This window comes from Dendrobates tinctorius, unplaced genomic scaffold (genome assembly GCF_039654945.1).
Source record: "Dendrobates tinctorius isolate UK_male_01 unplaced genomic scaffold, ASM3965494v1 ptg000368l, whole genome shotgun sequence".
NCBI lineage: Eukaryota > Metazoa > Chordata > Amphibia > Anura > Dendrobatidae > Dendrobates > Dendrobates tinctorius.
In genome coordinates this window covers 513457-538651 of record NW_027362034.1, presented here as the reverse complement: position 1 = coordinate 538651, position 25195 = coordinate 513457, and the positions used below count along the sequence as shown (strand labels likewise).

The 25195-nt window shown below is 46.4% G+C and overlaps 2 protein-coding genes and 1 long non-coding RNA gene across 3 annotated transcripts in view; 2 read left to right on the top strand and 1 right to left on the bottom strand.

Annotated features, from left to right (window-relative positions):
* The window catches only part of LOC141075744 (uncharacterized), a 559419-nt gene that overhangs the window by 198824 nt on the left and 335400 nt on the right, over positions 1–25195 (top strand). The gene's annotated exons all lie outside the window — the stretch shown is intronic.
* Positions 273–18218, bottom strand: LOC141075730 (uncharacterized). The gene is made up of 2 exons (XM_073562878.1): positions 18209–18218; positions 273–1603 (listed from the first exon to the last, which is right to left on the bottom strand). Exons 1-2 carry the CDS (start codon positions 18216–18218, stop codon positions 330–332), a joined length of 1284 nt encoding a protein of 427 aa, XP_073418979.1. The 3' UTR covers positions 273–329.
* Positions 23088–23619, top strand: LOC141075726 (uncharacterized). Its single transcript, XR_012227332.1, has 3 exons — positions 23088–23255; positions 23338–23461; positions 23541–23619. It is a non-coding gene; the product is annotated as an uncharacterized lncRNA (long non-coding RNA).

Sequence of the window (25195 nt, the reverse complement as noted above, 5' to 3'; positions counted from 1 at the left end):
ACCCGTTGACATGAGAGTCTAGGAGAGTGAGTGTGTATACGTCACCTCACCCTGTATACTGAGATGTGGGGTATATGCTTTTTCTATTGGTCACCTACTGACTGACCTTCAGGGGGTCAATTATGGGTATAGATTTACATTTGGAATTAATAAAGTTTAGTTTTATCCTTTTTTTAGCAAACATGAGGAATGACAAGAAACAACCCATTTATGAAGATTCAATTTTGGCTAAAACTATTCCAACATTATGAACATAAAAAAGGCTTCTCCCCTATGTGACATCTCTAATGTTTATTAACAGTTGATTTCCAAGTAAAATATTTCCCACATTAAGAAAATGAAAAAGGCTTCTCCTCTGTGTGACTGCTCTGATGTCTAACAAGAAGCGCTTTCCGGTTAAAATATTTCCCACATTCTGAACAGGAAAAAGGCTTCTCTCCTGTGTGGGTTCTTTGGTGTTCATCAAGATTCCCTTTCCGGTTAAAACATTTCCCACATTCTGAACAGGAAAAAGGCTTCTCTCCTGTGTGAGTTCTATGGTGATCAACCAAACTTTGCTTCCAGTTAAAACATTTCCCACATTCTGAACATTTAAAAGGCTTCTCCCCCGTGTGAGTTCTCTGATGTCTAACAAGAATCACTTTCCGGCTAAAATATTTCCCACATTCTGAACAGGAAAAAGGCTTCTCCCCTGTGTGAGTTCTATGGTGATTAACCAAATTTGATTTCTCATTAAAACATTTCCCACATTCTGAACAGGAAAAAGGCTTCTCCCCTGTGTGCGTTCTGTGGTGTGTAACAAAATGAGATTTCTCATTAAAACATTTCCCACATTCTGAACAGGAAAAAGGCTTCTCCCCTGTGTGCATTCTGTGGTGTGTAACAAAATGAGATTTCTCATTAAAACATTTCCCACATTCTGAACAGGAAAAAGGCTTCTCGCCTGTGTGAGTTCTATGGTGAGTAACAAAATTTGATTTGCGTGCAAAACATTTCCCACATTCTGAACATGAAAAAGGCTTCTCCCCTGTGTGAGTTCTATGGTGAGTAACAAGCAGTGATTTACATGCAAAATACTTCCCACATTCTGAACATGAAAAAGGCTTCTCCCCTGTGTGAGTTCTATGGTGAGTAACAAGCAGTGATTTATGTGAAAAACACTTCCCACATTCTGAACATGAAAAAGGCTTCTCCCCTGTGTGAGTTCTATGGTGAGTAACAAGCCGTGATTTACGTGCAAAACACTTCCCACATTCTGAACATGAAAAAGGCTTCTCCCCTGTGTGAGTTCTATGGTGTATAACAAAATGTGATTTATGTGCAAAACATTTCCCACATTCTGAACAGGAAAAAGGCTTCTTTGCTAAAGGAGCAGTTTGTTTTTTAATGCCTCTTTTGTGACTTTGATTTTCCTTAGTAGTCAGTAATGAATCAGGAGATGGGACCTGTTTCATAGGATCAGATGACAGATCTTTGCTGTGAATGGATGATGATATATCTGGAGTAATGGCATTCACTTCAGTTGTATCTTGTAGGATCTCAAGATCATCAGATTTAAAAATTGAAGATGTCAGCTGTCCCTCTGATCTCCTGGTACAGTCATCTGCTAAGATAAAAAAAACAATTATTTTTAATAAAATATCCTTGAGTTTTATATTTTTGAACACTTCTACTTAAACTGTCCATAAAAATGGCAAGCTATGTAAAAAAGTTTAATTATTTACCAAGACAATGACAGTTCACAGTCTAATAGAAAACCTTGTTGGATGGACCAGTAGTGTGTGGTGTTCAACTGTTGGTTCATTCTGCCTCCCAAATATCGAATAAAAAGAAACCAATCAATGTTATGTAGGCGAAAATAATACCAATTCTCATCTCACAAAAAACAAGTCCCCACTCAGGTCCATCATTTGTCAATGGAAAAACAGATAAGGCAGGTTAGAGTTAATGCCAGTGGCGTATCTAGGGGGGGGCAGCCGGGGCAGTTGCCCCGGGCGCAGCCAGCAGGGGGGTGCAGTCGGGCCGCCTAATGCAGCAGTCCGCAGTGTCCTCCCTGTCGGCTGCGTTCTGCCGCCCCCCGGCCTGGGAGTCGGCGGTTCTCTGTGTCAGCTGTCAAGCTGACAGCCGGCGCAGAGAAGGAGGCCGTGCCGTCTCCCAGGGAGCAATTGTACTGGCGTCTATACAGACGCCTGTACAATTGAAGCTCTGACCGCCGGGCCAGAGCGACGTCAGCATCGTGATCAGGTCATGTGATCACGCTGCTGACGTCACTCCCCGGTGCCCAAAGGAAACGCTGGTGGTAAGTGTGCTCCTCTGTGGAGCTGAAGAACCACCGAAGATGGGAGATGAGGGGGAGTTAATGAGTGGAGATGGGGGGGATTTGTAGAGGGGATGGCGGTTAATGTGTGGGGGTATTTAGAGTGGGGATGGGGGTTAATGTGTGTGGGGTTAATGAGTGGGGATGCCATGGGGTTAATGTGTGGGGGGATTTGGAGTGGAGATGGGGGTTATTTAATGTGATGGGGGTTAATGAGTGGGGATTGGGTTAATGTGTGCGGGGGTTAATGAATGGGGATGGGGGTTAATGTATGGGGGCGTTAATGAGTGGGGTTGGGGTTAATGTGTGGGGGTATTTGGAGTGCTGATGGGGGTTATTTAATGTGATGGGGGTTAATGAGTGTGGATTGGGTTAATGTGTGCGGGGGTTAATGAATGGGGATGGGGATTAATGTGTGGGGGCGTTAATGAGTGGGGATGGGGTTAATGTGTGGGGGTATTTGGAGTGCAGATGGTTATTTAATGTCTGGGGGGATTTGGAGTGGTGATGGTGTTAATGAGTGGGGATTGGGTTAATGTGTGTGGGGGTTAATGAATGGGGATGGGGGTTAATGTATGGGGGCGTTAATGAGTGGGGTTGGGGTTAATGTGCGGGGGTATTTGGAGTGCTGATGGGGGTTAATGAGTGGGGATTGGGTTAATGTGTGGGGGGATTTGGAGTGCGGATGGGGGGTTATTTAATGTGTGGGGGATTTGGAATGGGGATGGGGGTACTTAATGTATGTGGGGGATTGGGGATGGGGGATTTAATGTGTGGGGAGATTTGAGGACACAAAATAAAGAGTATGTATGAGGAAACAGTATGGGGGTTGGGTGCAGACAGTAAGGGGAGCGAATGGGTTAATGTATGTGGATGGACACAGTATGGGGAGTCGGGGATATGTGTGAGCAGACAGTATAGCGAGTGAGGGGGTAAATATATGAGGAGACAGTATGGTGAACAGGTGGGATGCTAGAGGGGAATAGTGTGAGGTGACAGTATATTGCAGATATTTTTATTTAGGGGCATTATAATGACACTTCTATCTTTAAGGGCGTCGTGTGGAGATTTGCTGCAGAACACCGGAGAAGATGGACGTCTACAGAGACAGCTGTGGATGAGAAAACTCATCATGGGGTCTGGACAAGAAGAAGAAAAGGAGACCGACTGCAGAGACGACGTCATCTATAAGGTACTTGGATGTAAATGTTATTTGTGATACTGACTAATTCTCATGTTTTTATTTGTTAGGAACATTAAAGGGGTTGTCCAGGTTTGTGCTGAGTCTGCAGACATTCTATGTGACTGCAGACTTCTGAATTCTCACAGTGCTCACTGCACGCTGTCAGGATTCTCTCGTGCCGGTAATTTACATACATTCGGTCACATGCTGACTAGACATGTGTGGCCTCACTCAATGAAAATGAACAGAGCGAGGCCGGGCACGTCTAGTCGGAATGTGGCCAGAAGTATATAAATCACATACTTGTGCTGACATGACTGTACATCGGCAAGTGAGAATCCTAAAAGTGTGCAGTGCATTCATTGTGAGAATTCAGAAGCTGCAGTGTCAGGATTCAGCTCTGCAGGTTCCCGTGTCATCACACGGACACTTCACTCATATGCGACTCTCATACTTATGGTCCTGTGACAACGAGCTTCTCTTCCTGCTTCTCTCAGTTTTTTACTGAACATTGAGAGCATTAGGAGGAGCAGCTCGTGGGTACATGGCTAAGTGTGCAAGTCGCATATGTACTTGGGGGGGGGCGCCGAACCGAATTCTTGCCCCGGGTGCCAGAAAGCCTAGATACGCCTCTGGTTAATGCTATAGTTAGGATTACTGATATGCTAAAGTTAGGGTTAGGGTTTATTCTAAAGTTAGGGTTAGGCTAAAGAATTTTGCTTTTCTCAATTGTCTCCCCATTAATTTGGTCACATCAGTCATGTCAGAGTTTTCTATTTCCAGGAAAAAAAAATAAAAATGAATAAAATGGCCGGTCAGTTTCATGGTGCAGAGGAGGCTTATGCGCTTTTATGTTCTGACAGTGAAGAAAGTGCAGTGTCAGATGGCGATGTGGATTTCGAGGGCTTTAGTAGCAGAGACAGTGATAGCTCAGAAATGAGCAGTGATTCTGGTCCATCCTCACACACAAGGACCAGTACAACAAGAAGGACAAATAGCGCTTCTGGAGAAATGTCTCCAACTCAGGTAACAATGCCCAGTACTAGCGCTGTCCCTAGTGCTCGTGAATTGGCGCACACCAATGTCCAAGGGGCTTTGCCTCTTGATGTAGCATTACCCAGATGGGAGGCTTCGGATTCGGCTACTCCATTCATCCCTAATTTTAATGCCATTCCTGGTATAAATGTGGAGGTGGAAAAATTTGCACCAATTATTTTTTTAATTTGTTTCTGACAGATAGCTTGCTAGAGCATATTGTCCTACAAATTTATATGTGTCCCAATTCATCAGCCAGAATCCACAATCCTATTGTGCTAGGTCACATTTATGGAACCAACTAATGTCCTAGAAATGAAAACATTTTAGGACTTACATTCGCTATGGGGTTTGTTAAAGAAATGAGCATTCGGTCCTATTGGTCCAACCACCCTGTTCAAGCCACCCCTATGTTTTCTTCTGTTCTTCTTAGGACCTGTTATGAAGGCTTTTCGCATTTATGAGGGGAAAGACAGCCAACTAAACCCACCAGGATGCCCTACTTATCTGGGGACATCTGGAAAAATCGTTTGGGAGCTGATAACTCCATTTTTACAATAAGGCTACAATCTGTATGTTGAGAACTACTACACCAGTATACCCCTAATTAAAAGTTTGGTTGAACATAACATAGGGGCTTGTGGGACCATTCGCAAAAACCATCACGGGTTTCCACGATCATTGGTCAAAAAAAAGTTCTGAAAGGGGCAGTCAGGGGCTTTACACAATGGAGAGCTGCTTGCCCTTAAGTATAAGGATAAAAAAGATATCTTTATCCTGAGCTCGATCCACACAGATGCCACAAGGGCCACTGCAGACCAACAGGGATCCACTACTCCAAAACCTGTGTCTGACATTGACTACCACAAATATATGGGGTGTGGACCTTGCAGATCAGGTTCTACAGCCATACCAGGGATCAAGAAAATCATATATCTGGTATAAAAAGTTAGTCATGTATTTGTTTCAGGTGGCCACATATAATTCTTTTGTGTTATACAAAAAAGCCGGAAATGCAGATACTTTCCTTGATCATCAGGAAAAGGTCACTGAAAATCTTGTTTTTAAAAATTTTGTCCCCGCCAATCCTTTAGAATGTGAAGATGTGAGAAGACTCACTGAGCGACATTTTATTGCACTCATCCCAGTAACTGAACCAAGAAAGAACCCCCAGAGAAGATGTCGTGTATGTTCCTAGAGAGGAATGAGGCATGATCCCCGCTATTATTACCCACAATGCCCATCATTGCCAGCCTTATGCCTCCATGACGGCTTTACAATCTTCCACACAGAACCACGTTTTTGAACTGTTTTGACATTCAAGCATTTGGTTTATTTAGTGACAGACACATTTGAGTAGAGCTGACTTAAAGGGAATCTGTCCCCCTTTTTTGAGATATCCTATAATGATATCTTTCAATTGTGTGTCACATAAGGATTCTCTTAGTACTTTTGCTTCCCCCTGACCCCGCACCTTTCATGCATAAATACCTTTCTTATATCGGTTCAGATGTATGTAAACTGCCGCTGTCCGGTCCGCTGGGCGGGGCTTATTCACCTGCTCCCCCCTCCCTGTCTTGCTCTACACATTTCTTTTTGTGTAGAGCAAGACAGGGAGGGGGGAGAAGTTGAATAAGCCCCGCCCAGCGGACCGGACAGCGGCAGTTTACATACATCTGAACCGATATAAACAAGGTATTTATGCATGAAAGGTGCGGGGTCAGGGGGAAGCAAAAGTACTAAGAGAATCCTTAGGTGACACACAATTGAAAGATATCATTATAGGATATCTCAAAAAAGGGGGACAGATTCCCTTTAACAATTTCCAGGGGTAGGTGGGGTTAGAGGTCTCCAGAGACACAAGCTGGGCACAATATGTTATTGTGAGGCTTAGAAAAAAATTACATCCAGCAAAATGTCACCGGTGATGGCGGCGCCTGCACAGTAGCGTCTATAAGTAAGACACAGAGGCTACTGGACAGGGGCCGCTGGTGACATTTTGCTGGATGTATTTTTTTTCTAAGGCCGGGGTCACACTAACCGACGCAAAATACGGTCAGTATTTTACATGAGTAATACGGATGAATGACCCCTAAATAGTGCTCCGTATGTCATCTGTAATCAAGGTGTGGTTGCGTATTTTGCGCATGTAAGCATCCGTATGGCGAGATTTTCTCGCAGGCTTGCAAAATGGACATATAATGGAGCCCTATGACAGGGTTTCTAACAGAAACCAAAGAATAGATATATACTCATAGAATGCATATATATATATATATGTGTGTGTCTCAATGACATGTGTGTATATATATATATATATAATGTATTCTATGTGTCTATATCTATTCTTTCGTTTCTTTATTAAACCTGTCAGTGTGATTTTACTGTATAGCGCACTGAATTGCCGGCTTTTCTAAAAGACACCGGGTGCGTATTTCTCGCAAGTCACATGTGTGGTCCGTGTGTAATCCGTATTTTTTGCGCACCCATAGACTTGCATTGGCGTATTACGGCCGTAGTACGCTGACAGTCCCAGCATGCTGTGATTGGCACGGAGCGTAGAATACGGATGAGAAATATACGGCTGGTGCGAGGGACCCCATAGAGAATCATTGGTCCGCGTCTAATGCGTGCTTTTAGCGCCTCTCACTCGGCCGTATTCCTCGCCAGTGTGACCCCGGCCTAACCCCACAATAGCCACAATATTATAGGCATTATCAACAATAATATCAATGCTATTATATGCATTATGTAATAATGGGGGCAGGTTAGTGAGGGGTCAGCGACCTGTCATAAGCCAATACAGATGAATATGTAATCAGAGCACCACATAAAGCCCCGCCCACAGCCCCGCCCACAGCCCCGCCCCAGAGCACGAGAATCTCATTACTGAAAACTACAAATACAGATTACACAACAGTAAACCAGAGTTGCCCTCATTTATGGTGGACCATTGGAGCTACTATGAATCCTGAGCAGAAGATTAGAGAAAATAATATTGCTCCCCATTTCAGGAGAGATTGTGCAGTAATCTGAATTCCTTAGGATCAGAAACAATGTAATTTATGACGTGGAGTGACTCCATGACACCAGGGCTGGAGCCAACACATCTCCTGCAGGCGGGAATAAATGTATATTACAGCCCTCAGCCACGCACAGCTTAGAGATCTATCATGGCACAGGTGGAATGTTTGTCCTGTAGATTATCACAATCCTCCTTGAAGTTAGTTGGTTTTAATACAAATTGAAAAGTCAGGATAAAGGGAAACTCTGCTGTTATTGTGCAGAAATCCACACTTGGCCTCACTGCACATTTACTGTTGTCGCTCATAAAAGGGAAGTTTGGCCAGAAAGACTGGACCTGGTCTTGTAGGGACCATGAGACATTCAGCAGCACAGAAGGGAGAGAAGATTCATCCGATAAAATCTCAGGGATCTAGGAAGCCAACAGCATCATTACCCTCCGCTTTCTCTTACAGGCCCAGCATAAGATTTTTCTACAAGTGATTTTCTATCTTGTCAGCACATTCTACGTACGCTGTCATTTGGCTTTATAGTTACAGATCTGGGCAGGTAACGGTCAGCGTCTCCTAATGTGAAGGAGAGAATGGCTGATGAAATCAATTATTAACCCTTATATAAGTCAGTTCAGATATGGTGTACCAAGATGGCGTCTGTGTCTTCAGACAACACCCTGGAAGGAATCCTTGGAATGCAGAAGCTGAGATACTGGATACCATATATGGAAGTGAAGGTGAAATGGACCTATCATAGACTGACACTGGCTCCTCAGGAGATTGTGTGACACCCATTTCCTGTCTCTGTCTTGAGAATAAACTTCAGTTGTGTGCAAGCCTTTACTGAGAAAGGAGTAGACATCTAACTCTGTGTTCGGTGTGACTCTTTAAGCGCGCACTCGGCCTATATTAGGTCAGGTACAAGCAATCATATAGATCTCGCTTTAAGGGATCACCCTCACACCCTCAAGCGTGGAAGGTTTTTCACATCTAATATAACGATTTCATTGGACTTTCCAAAAATAAGGAAGCTTTTCCTGTTCCATCGTTCAGTCCATATGTAAGGTGTCCGCTTCCACGCTTGAAGGTTCATTTTAGTATGAGTTCTTATCCACTCAGTGAAAGTCGGCATTTTTTCACTCTCTCTCTTTTTATCTTTTTCTTTTCTTGTTAATTGAATTTGTCTCTATAAATGAATACACCATTTATGTCCTCAGTTAATAATTGTTTTATTGTACATTTTTATGTGGTACAAGCCATGTGAACCGTTAACCCTGTAACGACTATGAACTTTGACACTGTGTCATCTGATCTGTTGGCGCTCGTTTTTTTGAATCCCAGCATCCTGTCTCAACTATATATACGTGTGATGCCTGTACATACTGTGTGGTATTTCCTGATGAAGGGGGCATGAGACCACCAAAACGCGTAGAATAAACCACTGTGAATCTTTGACATCGATCTCCTGGAATACTTTCTTGCGGCAGCGCAGAATATACTGTAACTACAAATTCCCCTGAATATGTGATACCTGCTATAAGGACACAGTGCAAGTGTACCATAAGGAAAATGCCCCCAAGGCTGCAGAGAGATCAAGAACGGCAACTTACCAGGGAGGGGAAGGAGAGGAGAGCCAAGTGTTGGAACCCCCGACACGCATTTCGCGACGTCCCCCGCCGCTTTATCAAGGAGGAGATAGTGGAGTTTTTGTACTATTGGTATTTAATAAAATGATTTTGATATTTTTTATATTAAAATGACTGCATGCTCCTTTGCTTCCCCTGGTATCTAATCCCAGGTGGTAGGTGGATCCTCCAGGTTGTAAGTTCTATAGAAAAGGGCTTTCATTGCCCAAAGTCATTTGAACAGTTTTGGGTGGAGGAGAATGTTGTGGTCTAGAGGCAAAATGGTGATCATGGTAATACGGCCGGACTACACCACCGATAAAGTAGCCACAGCCGGTGACTGAGAAGAATCTGTGACTTCTCTGCATTCAGTGGTTACTACTCACCTGGGTAGTCATATGTGGGAATCTCCTCTTTACACCACTCATCATCTCTCACATATGTCTCTGTAGTATTAATATGGGTCAGATCTTCACCCTGAAACAAATATTGTAAAAGTCACAGACAGATGGAGAAGTCCCATCTATGATCAGCTCTAATCCTGCCATCTCCACCGTTCTCATTACACAAGTATAAAACATATAATACTGGTGGATAAAACAAGACTGAGCACAAGACCTTCACAGCCGTCTACACATCACAGGGGAGATCTCCTGACACCTTCTCTCCATCTACCTGATGATCCTGAGGAGCACTGGGATCTTCTTGTTTACTGTCCTGTGGAAGAAGAGGACGGGGACATCTCTCTGGTGTTGTCCTCTTACTGGACAGATCTGGAGGAAACACATACAGGGACTGAATTCATTCTCTACATACAGATAATTATAGGCCGTGTGTATTTAGTCCTGTCTATTACCTGGTGATGTGAGGGGCTGGGGAACCTCCATTATGACGTTCTTGTACAGATCTCTGTGTCCTTCTAAATACTCCCATTCCTCCATGGAGAAATAGACAGCGACATCCTGACACCTTATAGGAACCTGACACATACAATGATACCATCATCCCCCCGATCCCTTCATAGTGTTACTGTATAATGTCCCAGCATTCCCAGCAGTGTCACCTCTCCAGTCAGGAGCTCCATCATCTTGTAGATGAGTTCTAGGATCTTCTGGTCATTGATGTCCTCATGGATCAGGGGGTGAGGTGGAGGCCCCGTGATTGGGCTCAGAGGTCTTCCCCATCCCTCAGACACAGGGTCCTGACAGCAATCACTAGAGGTCTTCTTCACCACTGTGTAATCCTGGTTATGGAGAGACACATTAATAAATCTCACTACAGACATTTCCAGAGTCCTCACCTCTCCAGTTCTGTCCATCTGTTATTCCCATAGATAAGAATGATGTAATGTGACGTCATCAGAATCTCTCACCTCTCCAGTGAGACGGAAGAGGATCTCTAGGGTGAGGTGTAACATCCTCTCCGCCATCTTGTCTCTGTCCATATCCATCCTTGATGGGTAAATCAGGAAAATTCTCTTCTGTAGAAGATCTTCACTGAGAGGATCCGATATTGTAGAGACCTGAATGAGAAGAAGATGAGCCGATGTAACATCATAAGAATCCTGTGTAATAATACAATTACTGGAGATAATAAGGGAAACATAGGAGGAGATTTATTATCTTACAGGGTTTAGTTTTCTCCCCTGACATCTACTAATAAAACCTATATATTTAGGCCACAGACAACAAGCAGTTTCCTCCTCAGAGTCGGCAGCTGAACACGTTCCTCATAGACTCATCTTCCATAACGCTAATTCTCGTCTCATTACCGACACTGGAATCGGCATTAGCAATACTGCAGGAGATATTCATTACACGCGACATGAGAAATAACTCCTTCATGGTGAGGACGACATCTTCATCTTCTACTGCGGCTCTAGAGACAGATTTGGCCAGAGTCGGTCACTGCCTCCATCCCCACCGGCCGTCTATATGAAGGTTTCCCGTCTTCCCCGCACTGGAATCTTCTATCCCGTTAGATCTCAGCTCTGAGTCACACACAGAAGTTTGAGGCTTTTAGAAAAGATTTTTTGTTTCCACAAACACAACGGACAGAAATGATCTGATCCCAAAGTCTCCATGTACAGTGATTTATGGGGTTTATTTCTGGCCTTAGGCTTTCCTATATTACAAGAAAAACTCCAGAAAAAGCCGATATTTAAATGTTTCTAAAGAAAATTGGCTCCAACAATTCTTGCAAGAAGAAAAAAACATGGAAAAAGCAGAAGACACATTTTACTATATTTCAACAAGTGAAACAATTTTTTTGCAAATTAATTCTTTTGGTCCCCAGAACATAGATGTACACCGCAGGGACGGCACAGATGAGGCTGCAACAAAAACCCTGGCAGTTTAACCCCTTGCTGCTGTGAAAAGCAAACATGGCATCTAAGAAGGTGTGACAGAGTTTGGCTGAATGCCCCCCGCCTCCAAGTACTCGATAGTATGGGGCGGCCTAGTTACTATGATACTTACATGCCTAATAATGGGGTCTGGGCTGCAATGTATGAAGGTCTATTAGGCCGGGCCAGAGGCAGCGTCCAATAAGTTACCTTATAACGCCCCCATACACATTAGACTAAAGTTCCATGAAAGCACTGATTTCGGGGGGTTTGGCCGACCATATAATGTATTTGGGGGCCTCCCGACAGATGATGTCAGGGCAGAGAAGGATCTGGCATCCTGAATTTCAGAGGATAATCTGTTTGTTCTTCCTGTAGATAATCCTCCTCTAGAGGAGTCTGGAGGCGACTCTCTCATACAGACCACAGGAAAGCTGGAATATTTGTGTGTATGGGGGAGTCGGGAGAGATCGCCGTCTGCCAAATGACCGTTCAGCCAACTCAGATCTCATGTGTATGGGGCCGTTAGTATTACACTGACAGGCAGTGATGATACACAGCACTACAGTAGTACAGGGCATCACCGGAGCCATCAGAGGCTTGTATGTTGTATGATCGCACTGATCAGAGGGGTTTACAGATCCGACAGCAATAGCTGGAATTGGACCCTCCAACGTAAAGAAAAAAAAATCTATCTATCTATATACACTGTTCAAAAAAATAAAGGGAACACTTAAACAACAGAATATAACTCCAAGTAAATCAAACTTCTGTGAAATCAAACTGTCCACTTAGGAAGCAACACTGGTTGACAATCAATTTCACATGATGTTGTGCAAATGGAATAGACAACAGATGGAAATTATTGGCAATTATCAAGACACCCTCAATAAAGGAGTGGTTCTGCAGGTGGGGACCACAGACCACATCTCGGTATCAATGCTTTCTGGCTGATGTTTTGGTCACTTTTGAATGTTGGTTGTGCTTTCATACTCGTGGTAGCATGACACGGACTCTACAACTAACACAAGTGGCTCAGGTAGTGCAGCTCATCCAGGATGGCACATCAATGCGAGCTGTGGCAAGAAGGTTTGCTGTGTCTGTCAGCGTAGTGTCCAGAGGCTGGAGGTGCTACCAAGAGACAGGCCAGTACACCAGGAGATGTGGAGGGGGCCGTATGAGGGCAACAACCCAGCAGCAGGACCGCTACCTCCACCTTTGTGCAAGGAGAAACAGGAGGAGCACTGCCAGAGCCCTGCAAAATGATCTTCAGTAGGCCAGAATTGTTCATGTGTCTGCACAAACGGTTAGAAACTGAGTCCATGAGGATGGTCTGAGGTCCTGACGTCCACAGATGGGGGTTGTGCTCACAGCCCAACACTGTACAGGACACTTGGCATTTGCCACAAAACACCAGGATTGGCAAATTCGCCACTGGCGCCCTGTGCTCTTCACAGATGGAAGCAGGTGACAGAGTCTGGAGACGCCGTGGAGAGCGATCTGCTGCCTGCAACACCCTTCAGCATGACCGGTTTGGCAGTGGTCAGTAATGGTGCTGGGTGGCATTTCTTTGGAGGCCACACGATGTTAGGCTGTGAGCACAACCCCCATGGAGACACCATTGTGCCTTTACCTGGAGATAAATTCCCAGTGGGGGCAATTTCCAAAATGCAATAACTTAAGTGGGGAATTCAGCTCTTTTCACACTTAAGGGATCTGTATATGGAGTCTACAAACTACAGTGGGGAAAATAAGGATGTGTTACGCTGCCAATTTTGGGGCTAAAGTCACATTTTTGTGAGGAAATAAAAGTAAAATTGTCATTTTTTCCTTCCACATTGCTTAAATTCCTGTCACACTATCCGGATTCAGATATTGTCCTGTCAGAAAGGAGAATACAGGGAGCGAAAGGGTTAATAGGACTCACAGGAGGAACCGGCCCAGAAAGCAGAAGATCCAGGAGTGTCCGCCACATATATGACTGCTCTGTGCGCACAGGACCTGTGATGAGGTCACAGGAGGGGAGGAGTCAGGGGTCACATGATCAGCGGCCTCAGTGTGTGCAGGACTCAGTGTGCTGGAGCGCTCCCGATAATCAGCTGCGTGTGTCGCGCTGTGTGATAGTCACAGCACCTGCATGGAGGGCGACACATGCAGCTGAGCGCTCCAGGGATCCGGGGTCCCGATGCAGCTATTCGGTAAGTGATATTAGCCAATAACAACTTCTCCGACGATATTCGCTCATCTCTAGTAATAACAGCTCAAAGACATTCACCAAACTTTTCATTAAGTTTAATTGTAAGACCCTATTAAATATTGAGCACCAGCGGGATGAAGCATTGACAGTGGCATGTAAAGGTGTGGGCACCCCTGGTCAAAATGACCGTTATTGTGGGCAGTAGTAAGATGAAGATGAAATGATCTCTAAAAGGCCGAACCTCTAAGATGACACATGGCCTTTGTATTTTAGGCAACAATAATAATAAAAAAAATATAGACTTTTTTACAATTTCATAATTGCAAAAAGGAAAAAGGGCGATGCAAAACTTTGGGCACCTTTAGAGATTTGTGTACTGAGATAATTTTGATCAAGATTTCACACCTTAGTTAGCTTGTTTGGGTTATGTGAGATCACATGGTGACCAGGAGCTACAGTCTGAGGAAAGGGCTAAAAAGCCTTCACTACACCCCTGTACAGCTGTATAATGAGGCCCAGGCTTTATAGTGAAGGGACAGGAGTGAGGGCCTGATCCCAGGAGCTACAGTCTGAGGAAAGGGCCAAAAAGCCTTCACTAGACCCCTGTACAGCTGTATAATGAGGTCCAGGCTTTATAGTGAAGGAACAGGAGTGAGGGCCTGTTCCCAGGAGCTACAGTCTGAGGAAAGGGCTAAAAAGCCTTCACTAGACCCCTGTACAGCTGTATAATGAGGCCCAGGCTTTATAGTGAAGGGACAGGAGTGAGGGCCTGTTCCCAGGTGCTACAGTCTGTGGAAAGGGCTAAAAAGCCTTCACTAGACCCCTGTACAGCTGTATAATGAGGCCCAGGCTTTATAGTGAAGGGACAGGAGTGAGGGCCTGTTCCCAGGAGCTACAGTCTGAGGAAAGGGCTAAAAAGCCTTCACTAGACCCCTGTACAGCTGTATAATGAGGCCCAGGCTTTATAGTGAAGGGACAGGAGTGAGGGCCTGTTCCCAGGAGCTACAGTCTGAGGAAAGGGCTAAAAAGCCTTCACTAGACCCCTGTACAGCTGTATAATGAGGCCCAGGCTTTATAGTGAAGGGACAGGAGTGAGGGCCTGTTCCCAGGAGCTACAGTCTGAGGAAAGGGCTAAAAAGCCTTCACTAGACCCCAGTACAGCTGTATAATGAGGCCCAGGCTTTATAGTGAGGGGACAGGAGGGAGAAAAGTGGGGAAAGGAGCCAGAAGAGCCGGACTGCCCATCACTAACCTGCAGAGCCGCACTCCACATATATGGCCGCTCTGTGCACAGGACCTGTGATGAGGTCACAGGAGGGGAGGAGTCAGGGGTCACATGATCTCCGGAGTGCAGACCTCCATGGAGACTTCTCCTCAGTCAGTGACATTCCCGCCATTATTCGCCCCTCACTACTGGCACAATTACCCCGCACCGCCTTCTCTACACAGTGTTATGTGTGGAATGTAACGTGTGATTTCTCTGGAGGGAAATAGACCCCACACATGAGGGAATTCTCACCAGTTACCGGCTGTCTACTATATGGCGGCATATGATTGTGCTATCGACTCCACACCAGGAGCTAAAATGCCCAAATCTCTAATGTAACCGCTATAAGAGAAGATATAACAAATTTCCCCTAAACTCACACAGCGGAGGAGGCCTCACTTGGAGCAATGTGACTCGCGCACAGAAAATCTATTCCCGGTTCTGTGATTAAGTTATCGGCCAACAGGAAGAAGAAAGGTCTGAATTACAGCCCAGACTGGAGGAGAAACTGCAGGAGTTAGAATTGGCCAATCAGCGTTCTTCACCCCTATACTTATCTACACAAATACAAGATATGAAATGACAATTAGACGCCATTCTCACCACCAGAACGGAGAGGCGCTAACTTGGAGTAAAGCTGCGTTTTATCACCATGCCAATAAGCCTAATAAGATGCCAGCTCGTAAGCTCAGAATGAGAGAGTCACTGTGTTGTGAGTTCATTTTCCCCCTCGTCACTGAGGTCTGGTGAACTCCCTATTCTGGTAAAGGAAGGTAATGAGCCTGATTATCAGGCACCTGAGCCTAATGAGGATGACTGGCTGAGTGGAGTCACGGACTGGATATAAGGCTGCCGACGCCCTTCTGCCCTGCGGGTGATTTCTCTGTGGACTTCTAGGACACCAGTCTGTTTCCTGCTCCTCTAAAGCTAAGTTTTCTGCTTTGCCTGTTAGCATTTGTGTTTTGTTTTTGTTTTCCTTGCTTTTCTGGATTCTGCCATTCCCTGCTGGGGTGAGCTGAATCTCCTTTTGCCGATTGCTCTGTCTTCAGAATATTCCTGAGTACTGACATAGCTTTTTTGAAGCTTAGCGTCTTCAGGGCCTTTTTCACTGTCAGTCTGTTGGCTCTTATTTTCATAGGGTTTTTCACGGAGTGCAGACAGCAGCCTTCCTGTCCTTTCCTATCTAGTTAGCTTGGGCCCCGTCTTTGCTCAGTCTATCTTTCTGTCTGTGTTAGTGTTTTCATCTTGCTTTACCGTCATTATACGTTGGGGGCTGCCTATTGCTTTGGGGTCTGCTCTGGGGCAGTTTAGATTTCCCCTTTCTTTCTTTAGGCCTATTTAATTCTCCAGCTGTGATCGAGGGGTCTAGGGCATCGTAGGAACCCCCCACGGCTACTGTTAGTTGTTGTGATAGGATCAGGGGTCTGCAATCCGATAGCTGCCAACCTCTCTGGTTTTTCTGGACTTAGCTAGCATTTCTGTTTTTGCCTCCTACAGTGACTCAATCATAACACACTGAATATAATCTCCTCTATAAAAGACCCTAAGGGTCAGATCTCAGCCCACCCCGATGTCATGTATAGCACTTATAATGAATACTCCCAGAGTTTGTATTCGCCCCCACAATCACCCCCGCTCACTACTGGAGTCATTCCTTCACACACTACATCTACCTACACTGACTGAGTCCGCGGCACAACAACTCCATTTACACATCTCTGAGGAGGAAATAGTTTCAACACTCAAAAAACTAAAAAAAGGAAAGGCCCCGGGACCGGATGGTCTTACAGCAATATATTATAAAAAATGCAGCGATGTGCTGACACCACATATAAAAACCTCTGTAATTCACTACTAAATGGCTCACAGCTGCCCCCTGAGTTCTACGTGGCGCATGTAACCGTAATCCCTAACCCTAAGAAAGATCATCTCACAACAAATTATAGACCTATATCCCTCTTATACATTGACTTCAAAATCTTTACATCCATTGTGACTAACAGGATCAATAAAATCCTCCCTCACCTCATCCATCGGGATCAGGTTGGTTTTATACCAGCGCGACAGGCGCCAGATAATATTAGGAGAGCGTTAAATATTATTCATACAACTAACCTACAGCGAAAGCGACTTCTCCTGCTTGCATTAGATATTGAGAGGGCTTTCGATTCGGCGTCCTGGACGTATCTTTTTACGGTTCTATCGGAAGTCGGAATCTCCCCTAAACTTATAAAGTGCCTCCAATTGTTATATGATAGCCCTATCGCTTATGTAAAACTCCCGTCACCACGCCCCCCTCCAATTAATATTCAGAGGGTACCAGGCAGGGCTGTCCTCTATCTCCGTATCTTTTTGCACTTGCAATGGAACCCATTGTGGAAGCAATAAGGAGAGATCAGAATATCCTGGGCCCTGAGAATATGGGAGACCAATATAAAGTCAGCCTCTTTGCGGATGATCTCCTGCTAACATTAATAAGTCACCACACTACACTCCCTCACTTGATTTCCCACCTTCACGAAGATCTCAGGGTTAAAGATTAACATTGATAAATCCGAAGCATTATTTGTAAATTTTCCTAAGACAGAGAAAACTAATATAGCCTCCCATTTTGGGTTTATACACAAAGAACATTCTCTAAAATATCTGGGTATCAACTTAACAGCCAACAGGTCACCTCTGTTTCGGTGGAATAACACTCCACTGATCCAAAACTTCCAGAGGGACCTGGATAGATGGGCTTCCTCAAAGTTATTCTGGCTCGGCAGAATACATGCATTAAAAATGGTGTCACTGCCTCGCTTCTTACATCTATTTAGGTCCCTCCCAATTATGGTACCAGCCAGAACGTTCACTCAGTTACACTCTATGATGTCTAAGTTTCTTTGGCTCGGAAAACAACCCAGAATTGCGCAAAAACTTATGTTCCGTCACAGAAAAGAAGGGGGTTTATCCCTCCCTAATTTTACACTTTATTACAAGTCGGCACAGATTGCTCCATTAATAAGTGCGTGTTCATATCCCAATAGTCCGAGATGGGTTATTCTGGAATCATTTCTCTCCAAACCATTCTCTTTATCAGGCCTAATGTGGACCACAGACCGACTTCCACGGGGGTTAATGAATGTGGCTCCTTTTACAGTCCACTCGTTGCTTCTTTGGAGGAAAGTCCGGTTTAAATATAACTTACAATCAAGCCCTTCTCCCCTGACAGCTATATTACAAAACCCCATGTTCCCACCAGGTCTTGAGCCACAATTTTTTTCTTGGTGGAAGCTGAAAGGTATTCATATTCTTAAACATTTGTGTTCCCCATTTAATATCTTACTTGACAGACAGGAATTTGTTCAAACATTTGACCCTCTAGTTAGGGAGGTAATGCGCTTGAACCAGATCTCCCACTTTGCAAAGCAGATCCTCCCGAGCGGTACTACTCTCAGGGCAACCAGTTTTGAAAAAAAATGTCTAAATGACCCTTTGGGCAGGGGAACGATCTCATTGATCTACTATGCTAGAAATTCTCCACAAAATGATAAAAAATTGAAGTATATGTTCCAGTGGGAGGAGGATCTGAGGTTTGAACAGTCAATTGATGAATGGTATCGTAGCTGTGACACCATATCAGAAGGTAGTCACCAGACTTCCCTTGTGGAGACCTCCTTAAAACTATTGCACAGAGTCTATTATGTACCGGAAAAAATTCACAGCATTTTTCCTAAAATCTCGGGAGACTGTTTTAGGGGCTGTGGAATATCTGGTGACATGAGACATATTTGGTGGACTTGTACGGTGGTTTCTGAGCTTTGGGAGAAGGTGAAGTGTCTGATAGCATAGATGTATGGTGGACCGGTTGTTCTGGAACCTTCTACCCTTTTACTGGGAACCAGGCCTTCCCGGCTTCCAGAAAGCTTTCAGAAGCTAGTAAACTACTTATGTATGGCCACTAAAATCCACATTGCGGTAAAGTGGAAGTCGCCCTCACTGTCAATATCTATGGTGAAAGAGAAGATGAACGACATTATGTTATTCTCATTTGTGGCCCCAGCGTTTCTTGTAGAATAAATCCCTTTCTCACACTGTCCTGTAGTAATGACTTTGTTCTCACGTTTTGTAGGAGGGTTCGTCTGACTCCATCTTATGTTATCAGTATAAGTGTGAGAGATGAGAGACCGACGACCGCAGTTTTACCGTGTGTGTCCGGCGTCAGTTCTACAGTGTGAGATGTGCGGGGTCTGTGACCGAAGCTGGGGTTATACGGGTGTATACAGCATACACAGGGGTTTGCGACTGAAGCTGGGGGTATACGGGTGTATACAAAGTACACAGGGGTCTGCGACCGAAGCTGGGGGTATATGGGTGTATACAGCATACACAGGGGTTTGCGACTGAAGCTGGGGGTATACGGGTGTATACAGCGTACACAGGGGTCTGCGACCGAAGCTGGGGATATACGGGTGTATACAGCATACACGGAGGGGTCTATGCCCGAAGCTGGGGGTATACAAGTCTATACAGCATACACAGAGGGGTCTGTGACCAAAGCTGGGGGTATACAGGTGTATACAGCGCACACAGGGGTATGCAACCGAGTCTGCAACTGAAGCTAGGGGTATACAGGTACATACAGCGTACACAGAGGTGTCTGCGACCGAAGCTGGGGATATACGGGTGTATACAGCATACACGGAGGGGTCTAAGACCGAAGCTGGGGGTATACGGGTGCATACAGCATACACAGAGGGGTCTGCGACTGAAGTTGGGGGTATACGGGTGTATACAGCGCACACAGGGGGGTCTGTGACTAAAGCTGGGGGTATACAGGTGTATACAGCATACACAGGGGTCTGCGACCGAACCTGGGGGTATACGGGTGTATACAGTGTACACAGGTGTCTGTGACCGAAGCTGGGGGTATACAGTGTACACAGAGTGGTCTGTGACTGAAGTTGGTGGCATACGGGTGTATACAGAGTACACAGAGGGGTCTGGGACCGAAGCTGTGGGTATACAGGTGTATACAGCATACACAGAGGGGTCTGTGACCGAAGCTGGGGGTATACGGGTGTATACAGTGTGAGAGACGCGGGGTCTGTGACCGAATCTGGGGGTATACGGGTGTATAAAGAGCACACTGAGGGGTCTGCAATCGAAGCTGGGGGAATACAGGTGTATACAGCATACACTGAGAGGTCTGAGACTGAAGCTGGGGGTATACGGGTGTATACAGCCTGCACATAGGGGTCTGAGACTGAAGCTGGGGGTATATGGGTTTAAACAGCATACACAGAGGCGTCTGCGACCGAAGCTGGGAGTACACAGAGGGGTCCATACAAACGCGGCTCCACTCTGTACACCTCGTACACACACGACTCCGCTCCGTACACCTCGTACACATACGGCTCCGCTCCGTACACCTCGTACACACACGGCTCTGCTCCGTACACCTCGTACACACACGGCTCCGCTCCGTACACCTCGTACACATACGGCTCCGCTCCGTACACCTCGTACACACACGGCTCCGCTCCGTACACCTCGTACACACACGGCTCCACTCCGTACACCTCGTACACACACGGCTCCACTCCGTACACCTCGTACACACACGGCTCCGCTCCATACACCTCGTACACACACGACTCCGCTCCGTACACCTCGTACACATACGGCTCCGCTCCGTACACCTCGTACACACACGGCTCCGCTCCGTACACCTCGTACACACACGGCTCCACTCCGTACACCTCGTACACACACGGCTCCACTCCGTACACCTCGTACACACACGGCTCCGCTCCATACACCTCGTACACACACGACTCCGCTCCGTACACCTCGTACACACACGGCTCCGCTCCATACACCTCGTACACACACGACTCCGCTCCGTACACCTCGTACACATACGGCTCCGCTCCGTACACCTCGTACACACACGGCTCCGCTCCGTACACCTCGTACACACACGGCTCCGCTCCGTACACCTCGTACACACACGGCTCCACTCCGTACACCTCGTACACACACGGCTCCGCTCCATACACCTCGTACACACACGGCTCCGCTCTGCACACCTCGTACACATACGACTCCGCTCCGTACACCTCGTACACACACGGCTCCGCTCCGTACACCTCGTACACATACGACTCCGCTCCGTACACCTCGTACACACGCGGCTCCGCTCCGTACACCTCGTACACACGCGGCTCCGCTCCGTACATCTCGTACACACACGGCTCCGCTCCGTACACCTCGTACACACACGGCTCCGCTCCGTACACCTCATACACACACGGCTCCACTCCGTACACCTCGTACACACACGGCTCCGCTCCGTACACCTCATACACACACGGCTCCACTCCGTACACCTCGTACACACACGGCTCCGCTCCGTACACCTCGTACACACGCGGCTCCGCTCCGTACACCTCGTACACACACGGCTCCGCTCCGTACACCTCGTACACACTCGGCTCCGCTCCGTACATCTCGTACACACGCGGCTCCGCTCCGTACACCTCGTACACACACGGCTCCGCTCCGTACACCTCGTACACACACGGCTCCGCTCCGTACACCTCATACACACGCGGCTCCGCTCCGTACACCTCGTACACACACGGCTCCGCTCCGTACACCTCGTACACACACGGCTCCGCTCCGTACACCTCGTACACACACGGCTCCGCTCCGTACACCTCGTACACACACGGCTCCGCACACCTCGTACACACACGGCTCCGCTCCGTACACCTCGTACACACACGGCTCCGCTCCGTACACCTCGTACACACACGGCTCCGCTCCGTACACCTCGTACACACACGGCTCTGCTACATCCACCCTGTAAACCCCTCCTGACCCCACACATAAACTTCCCCTCATCCAGCACCATGACAACCAGCACAGCAGAGTCCTGCACACACTGAGGCCCCTGATCATGTGACCCCTGACTCCTCCCCTCCTGTGACCTCATCACAGGTCCTGTGTGCACAGAGCAGCCATATATGTGGTGGACCCTCCTGGACCTTCTGCTTTCTGGGCCGGTTCCTCCTGTGAGTCCTATTAACCCTTTCGGTCCCTGTGTTATTCTTTCCTTAGTTTCCCTGTCTCTGTGTTTCGGGTCGTTGTTCTGTTCTAAGACCCAGCCTCCACGCATCTTCAATGCTGTTACTGAGAGAAGGAGGTTGTTGGCCAAAATCTCCCGATACAAGACCCCATCCATCCTTACTTCAATACGTTGCAGTTGTCCTGTCCCCTTTACAGAAAAGCCCCCCCAAAGTATGATGTTTCCCCCACTAGGCCTCGCAGTTGGGACTGTGTTCTTGGGGTTGTACCCATATATTACATATAGATAGAAGATTCCAGTGCGGGGAAGACGGGAAACCTTCATATAGACGGCCGGTGGGGATGGAGGCAGTGACCGACTCTGGCCAAATCTGTCTCTAGAGCCGCAGTAGAAGATGAAGATGTCGTCCTCATCATGAAGGAGTTATTTCTCATGTCGCGTGTAATGAATCTCTCCTGCAGTATTGCTAATGCCGATTCCAGTGTCGGTAATGAGACGAGAATTAGCGTTATGGAAGATGAGTCTATGAGGAACGTGTTCAGCTGCCGACTCCGAGGAGGAAACTGCTTGTTGTCTGTGGCCTAAATATATAGGTTTTATTAGTAGATGTCAGGGGAGAAAACTAAACCCTGTAAGATAATAAATCTCCTCATATGTTTCCCTTATTATCTCCAGTAATTGTATTATTACACAGGATTCTTATGATGTTACATCGGATCATCTTCTTCTCATTCAGGTCTCTACAATATCGGATCCTCTCAGTGAAGATCTTCTACAGAAGAGAATTTTCCTGATTTACCCATCAAGGATGGATATGGACAGAGACAAGATGGCGGAGAGGATATTACACCTCACCCTAGAGATCCTCTTCCATCTCACTGGAGAGGTGAGAGATTCTGATGACGTCACATTACATCATTCTTATCTATGGGAATAACAGATGGACAGAACTGGAGAGGTGAGGACTCTGGAAATGTCTGTAGTGAGATTTATTAATGTGTCTCTCTATAACCAGGATTACACAGTGGTGAAGAAGACCTCTAGTGATCGCTGTCAGGACCCTGTGTCTGAGGGATGGGGAAGACCCCTGAGCCCAATCACGGGGCCTCCACCTCACCCCCTGATCCATGAGGACATCAATGACCAGAAGATCCTAGAACTCATCTACAAGATGATTGAGCTGCTGACTGGAGAGGTGACACTGCTGGGAATGCTGGGACATTATACAGTAACACTATGAAGGGATCGGGGGATGACAGTATCATTGTATGTGTCAGGTTCCTATAAGGTGTCAGGATGTCGCTGTCTATTTCTCCATGGAGGAGTGGGAGTATTTAGAAGGACACAGAGATCTGTACAAGGACGTCAAAATGGAGGTTCCCCAGCCCCTCACATCTCCAGGTAATAGACAGGACTAAATACACACGGCCTATAATTATCTGTATGTAGAGAATGAAGTCCCTGTATGTGTTTCCTCCAGATCTATCCAGTAAGAGGACAACACCAGAGAGATGTCCCCGTCCTCTTCTTCCACAGGACTGTAACCAAGAAGATCCCAGTGCTCCTCAGGATCATCAGGTAGATGGAGAGAAGGTGTCAGGAGATCTCCCCTGTGATGTGTAGACGGCTGTGAAGGTCTTGTGCTCAGTCTTGTTTTATCCACCAGTATTATATGTTTTATACTTGTGTAATGAGAACGGTGGAGATGGCAGGATTAGAGCTGATCATAGATGGGACTTCTCCATCTGTCTGTGACTTTTACAATATTTGTTTCAGGGTGAAGCTCTGACCGATATTAATCCTACAGAGACATATGTGAGGGGTGATGAGTGGTGTAAAGAGGAGATTCCCACATATGACTACCCAGGTGAGTAGTAACCACTGAATGCAGAGACATCACAGATTCCTCTCAGTCACCGGCTGTGGCTGCTTTATCGGTGGTGTAGTCCGGCCGTATTACCATGATCACCATTTTGCCTCTAGACCACAACATTCTCCTCCACCCAAAACTGTTCAAATGACTTTGGGCAGTGAAAGCCCTTTTCTATAGAACTTACAACCTGGAGGATCCACCTACCCCCTGGTATTAGTGTGAGGGTGATCCCTTAAAGCGAGATCTATATGATTGCTTGTACCTGACCCAATATAGGCCAAGTGCGCGCTTAAAGAGTCACAGCGAACACAGAGTTAGATGTCTACTCCTTTCTCAGTAAAGGCTTGCACACAACTGAAGTTTATTCTCAAGACAAAGAGGCAGGAAATGGGTGTCACACAATCTTCTGAGTAGCCAGTGTCAGTCTATGATAGGTCCATTTCAGCTTCGCTTCCATATATGGTATCCAGTATCTCAGCTTCTGCATTCCAAGGATTCCTTCCAGGGTGTTGTCTGAAGACACAGACGCCATTTTGGTATAGAACTGACTTAGGCTAGTTTCACACTAGCATTTCACTGACCTGCGTCGGTCTGCGCACGGCCGCCGCTAAGCTCCAACCCAGGCCGCGCCTCCTCCCGGCTGCTCCGCCTATGGGCGCAAGACGCTGCATGTGACCTGCGTACCCTATCTTTAGCATTGGGTACGCAGGCCATGCGCAGGTATGCGTTTGCTGGCGCATGCGTCCTTTTGAGGGTGCGCCGAGCACACCAAAATACAACACGATCCAGGATAGGGCCAAGTCTGTGATGCCAAGAAATGAGAGAATCTGTAGCAGGAGGGAATGGTCCACGGTGTTGAAGGCAGAAGACAGGTCCAGGAGAAGGAGGACAGAGTAGTGTCGCTTGCTCTTGGCGGTTAGTAAGTCATTAGTGACTTTAGTTAGGGCAGTTTCAGTTGAGTGATGCGGTCGGAAGCCAGAATGTAACCGGTCAAAGAGGGAACAGAAGGAGAGGTGGGAGGACAGTTCAAGATATACATGCTGTTCCAGTAGTTTTGAGGTGTAAGGGAGGAGAGATATTGGGTGATAGTTTGACACAGAGGATGGGTCAAGGGAGGGCTTTTTGAGGATGAGTGTGATTGAGGCATGTTTGAAGGATGAGGGAAAGACACAATTTCTGTCCAATAACAGCAGAGTTTCCCTTTATCCTGACTTTTCAATTTGTATTAAAACCAACTAACTTCAGGAGGATTGTGATAATCT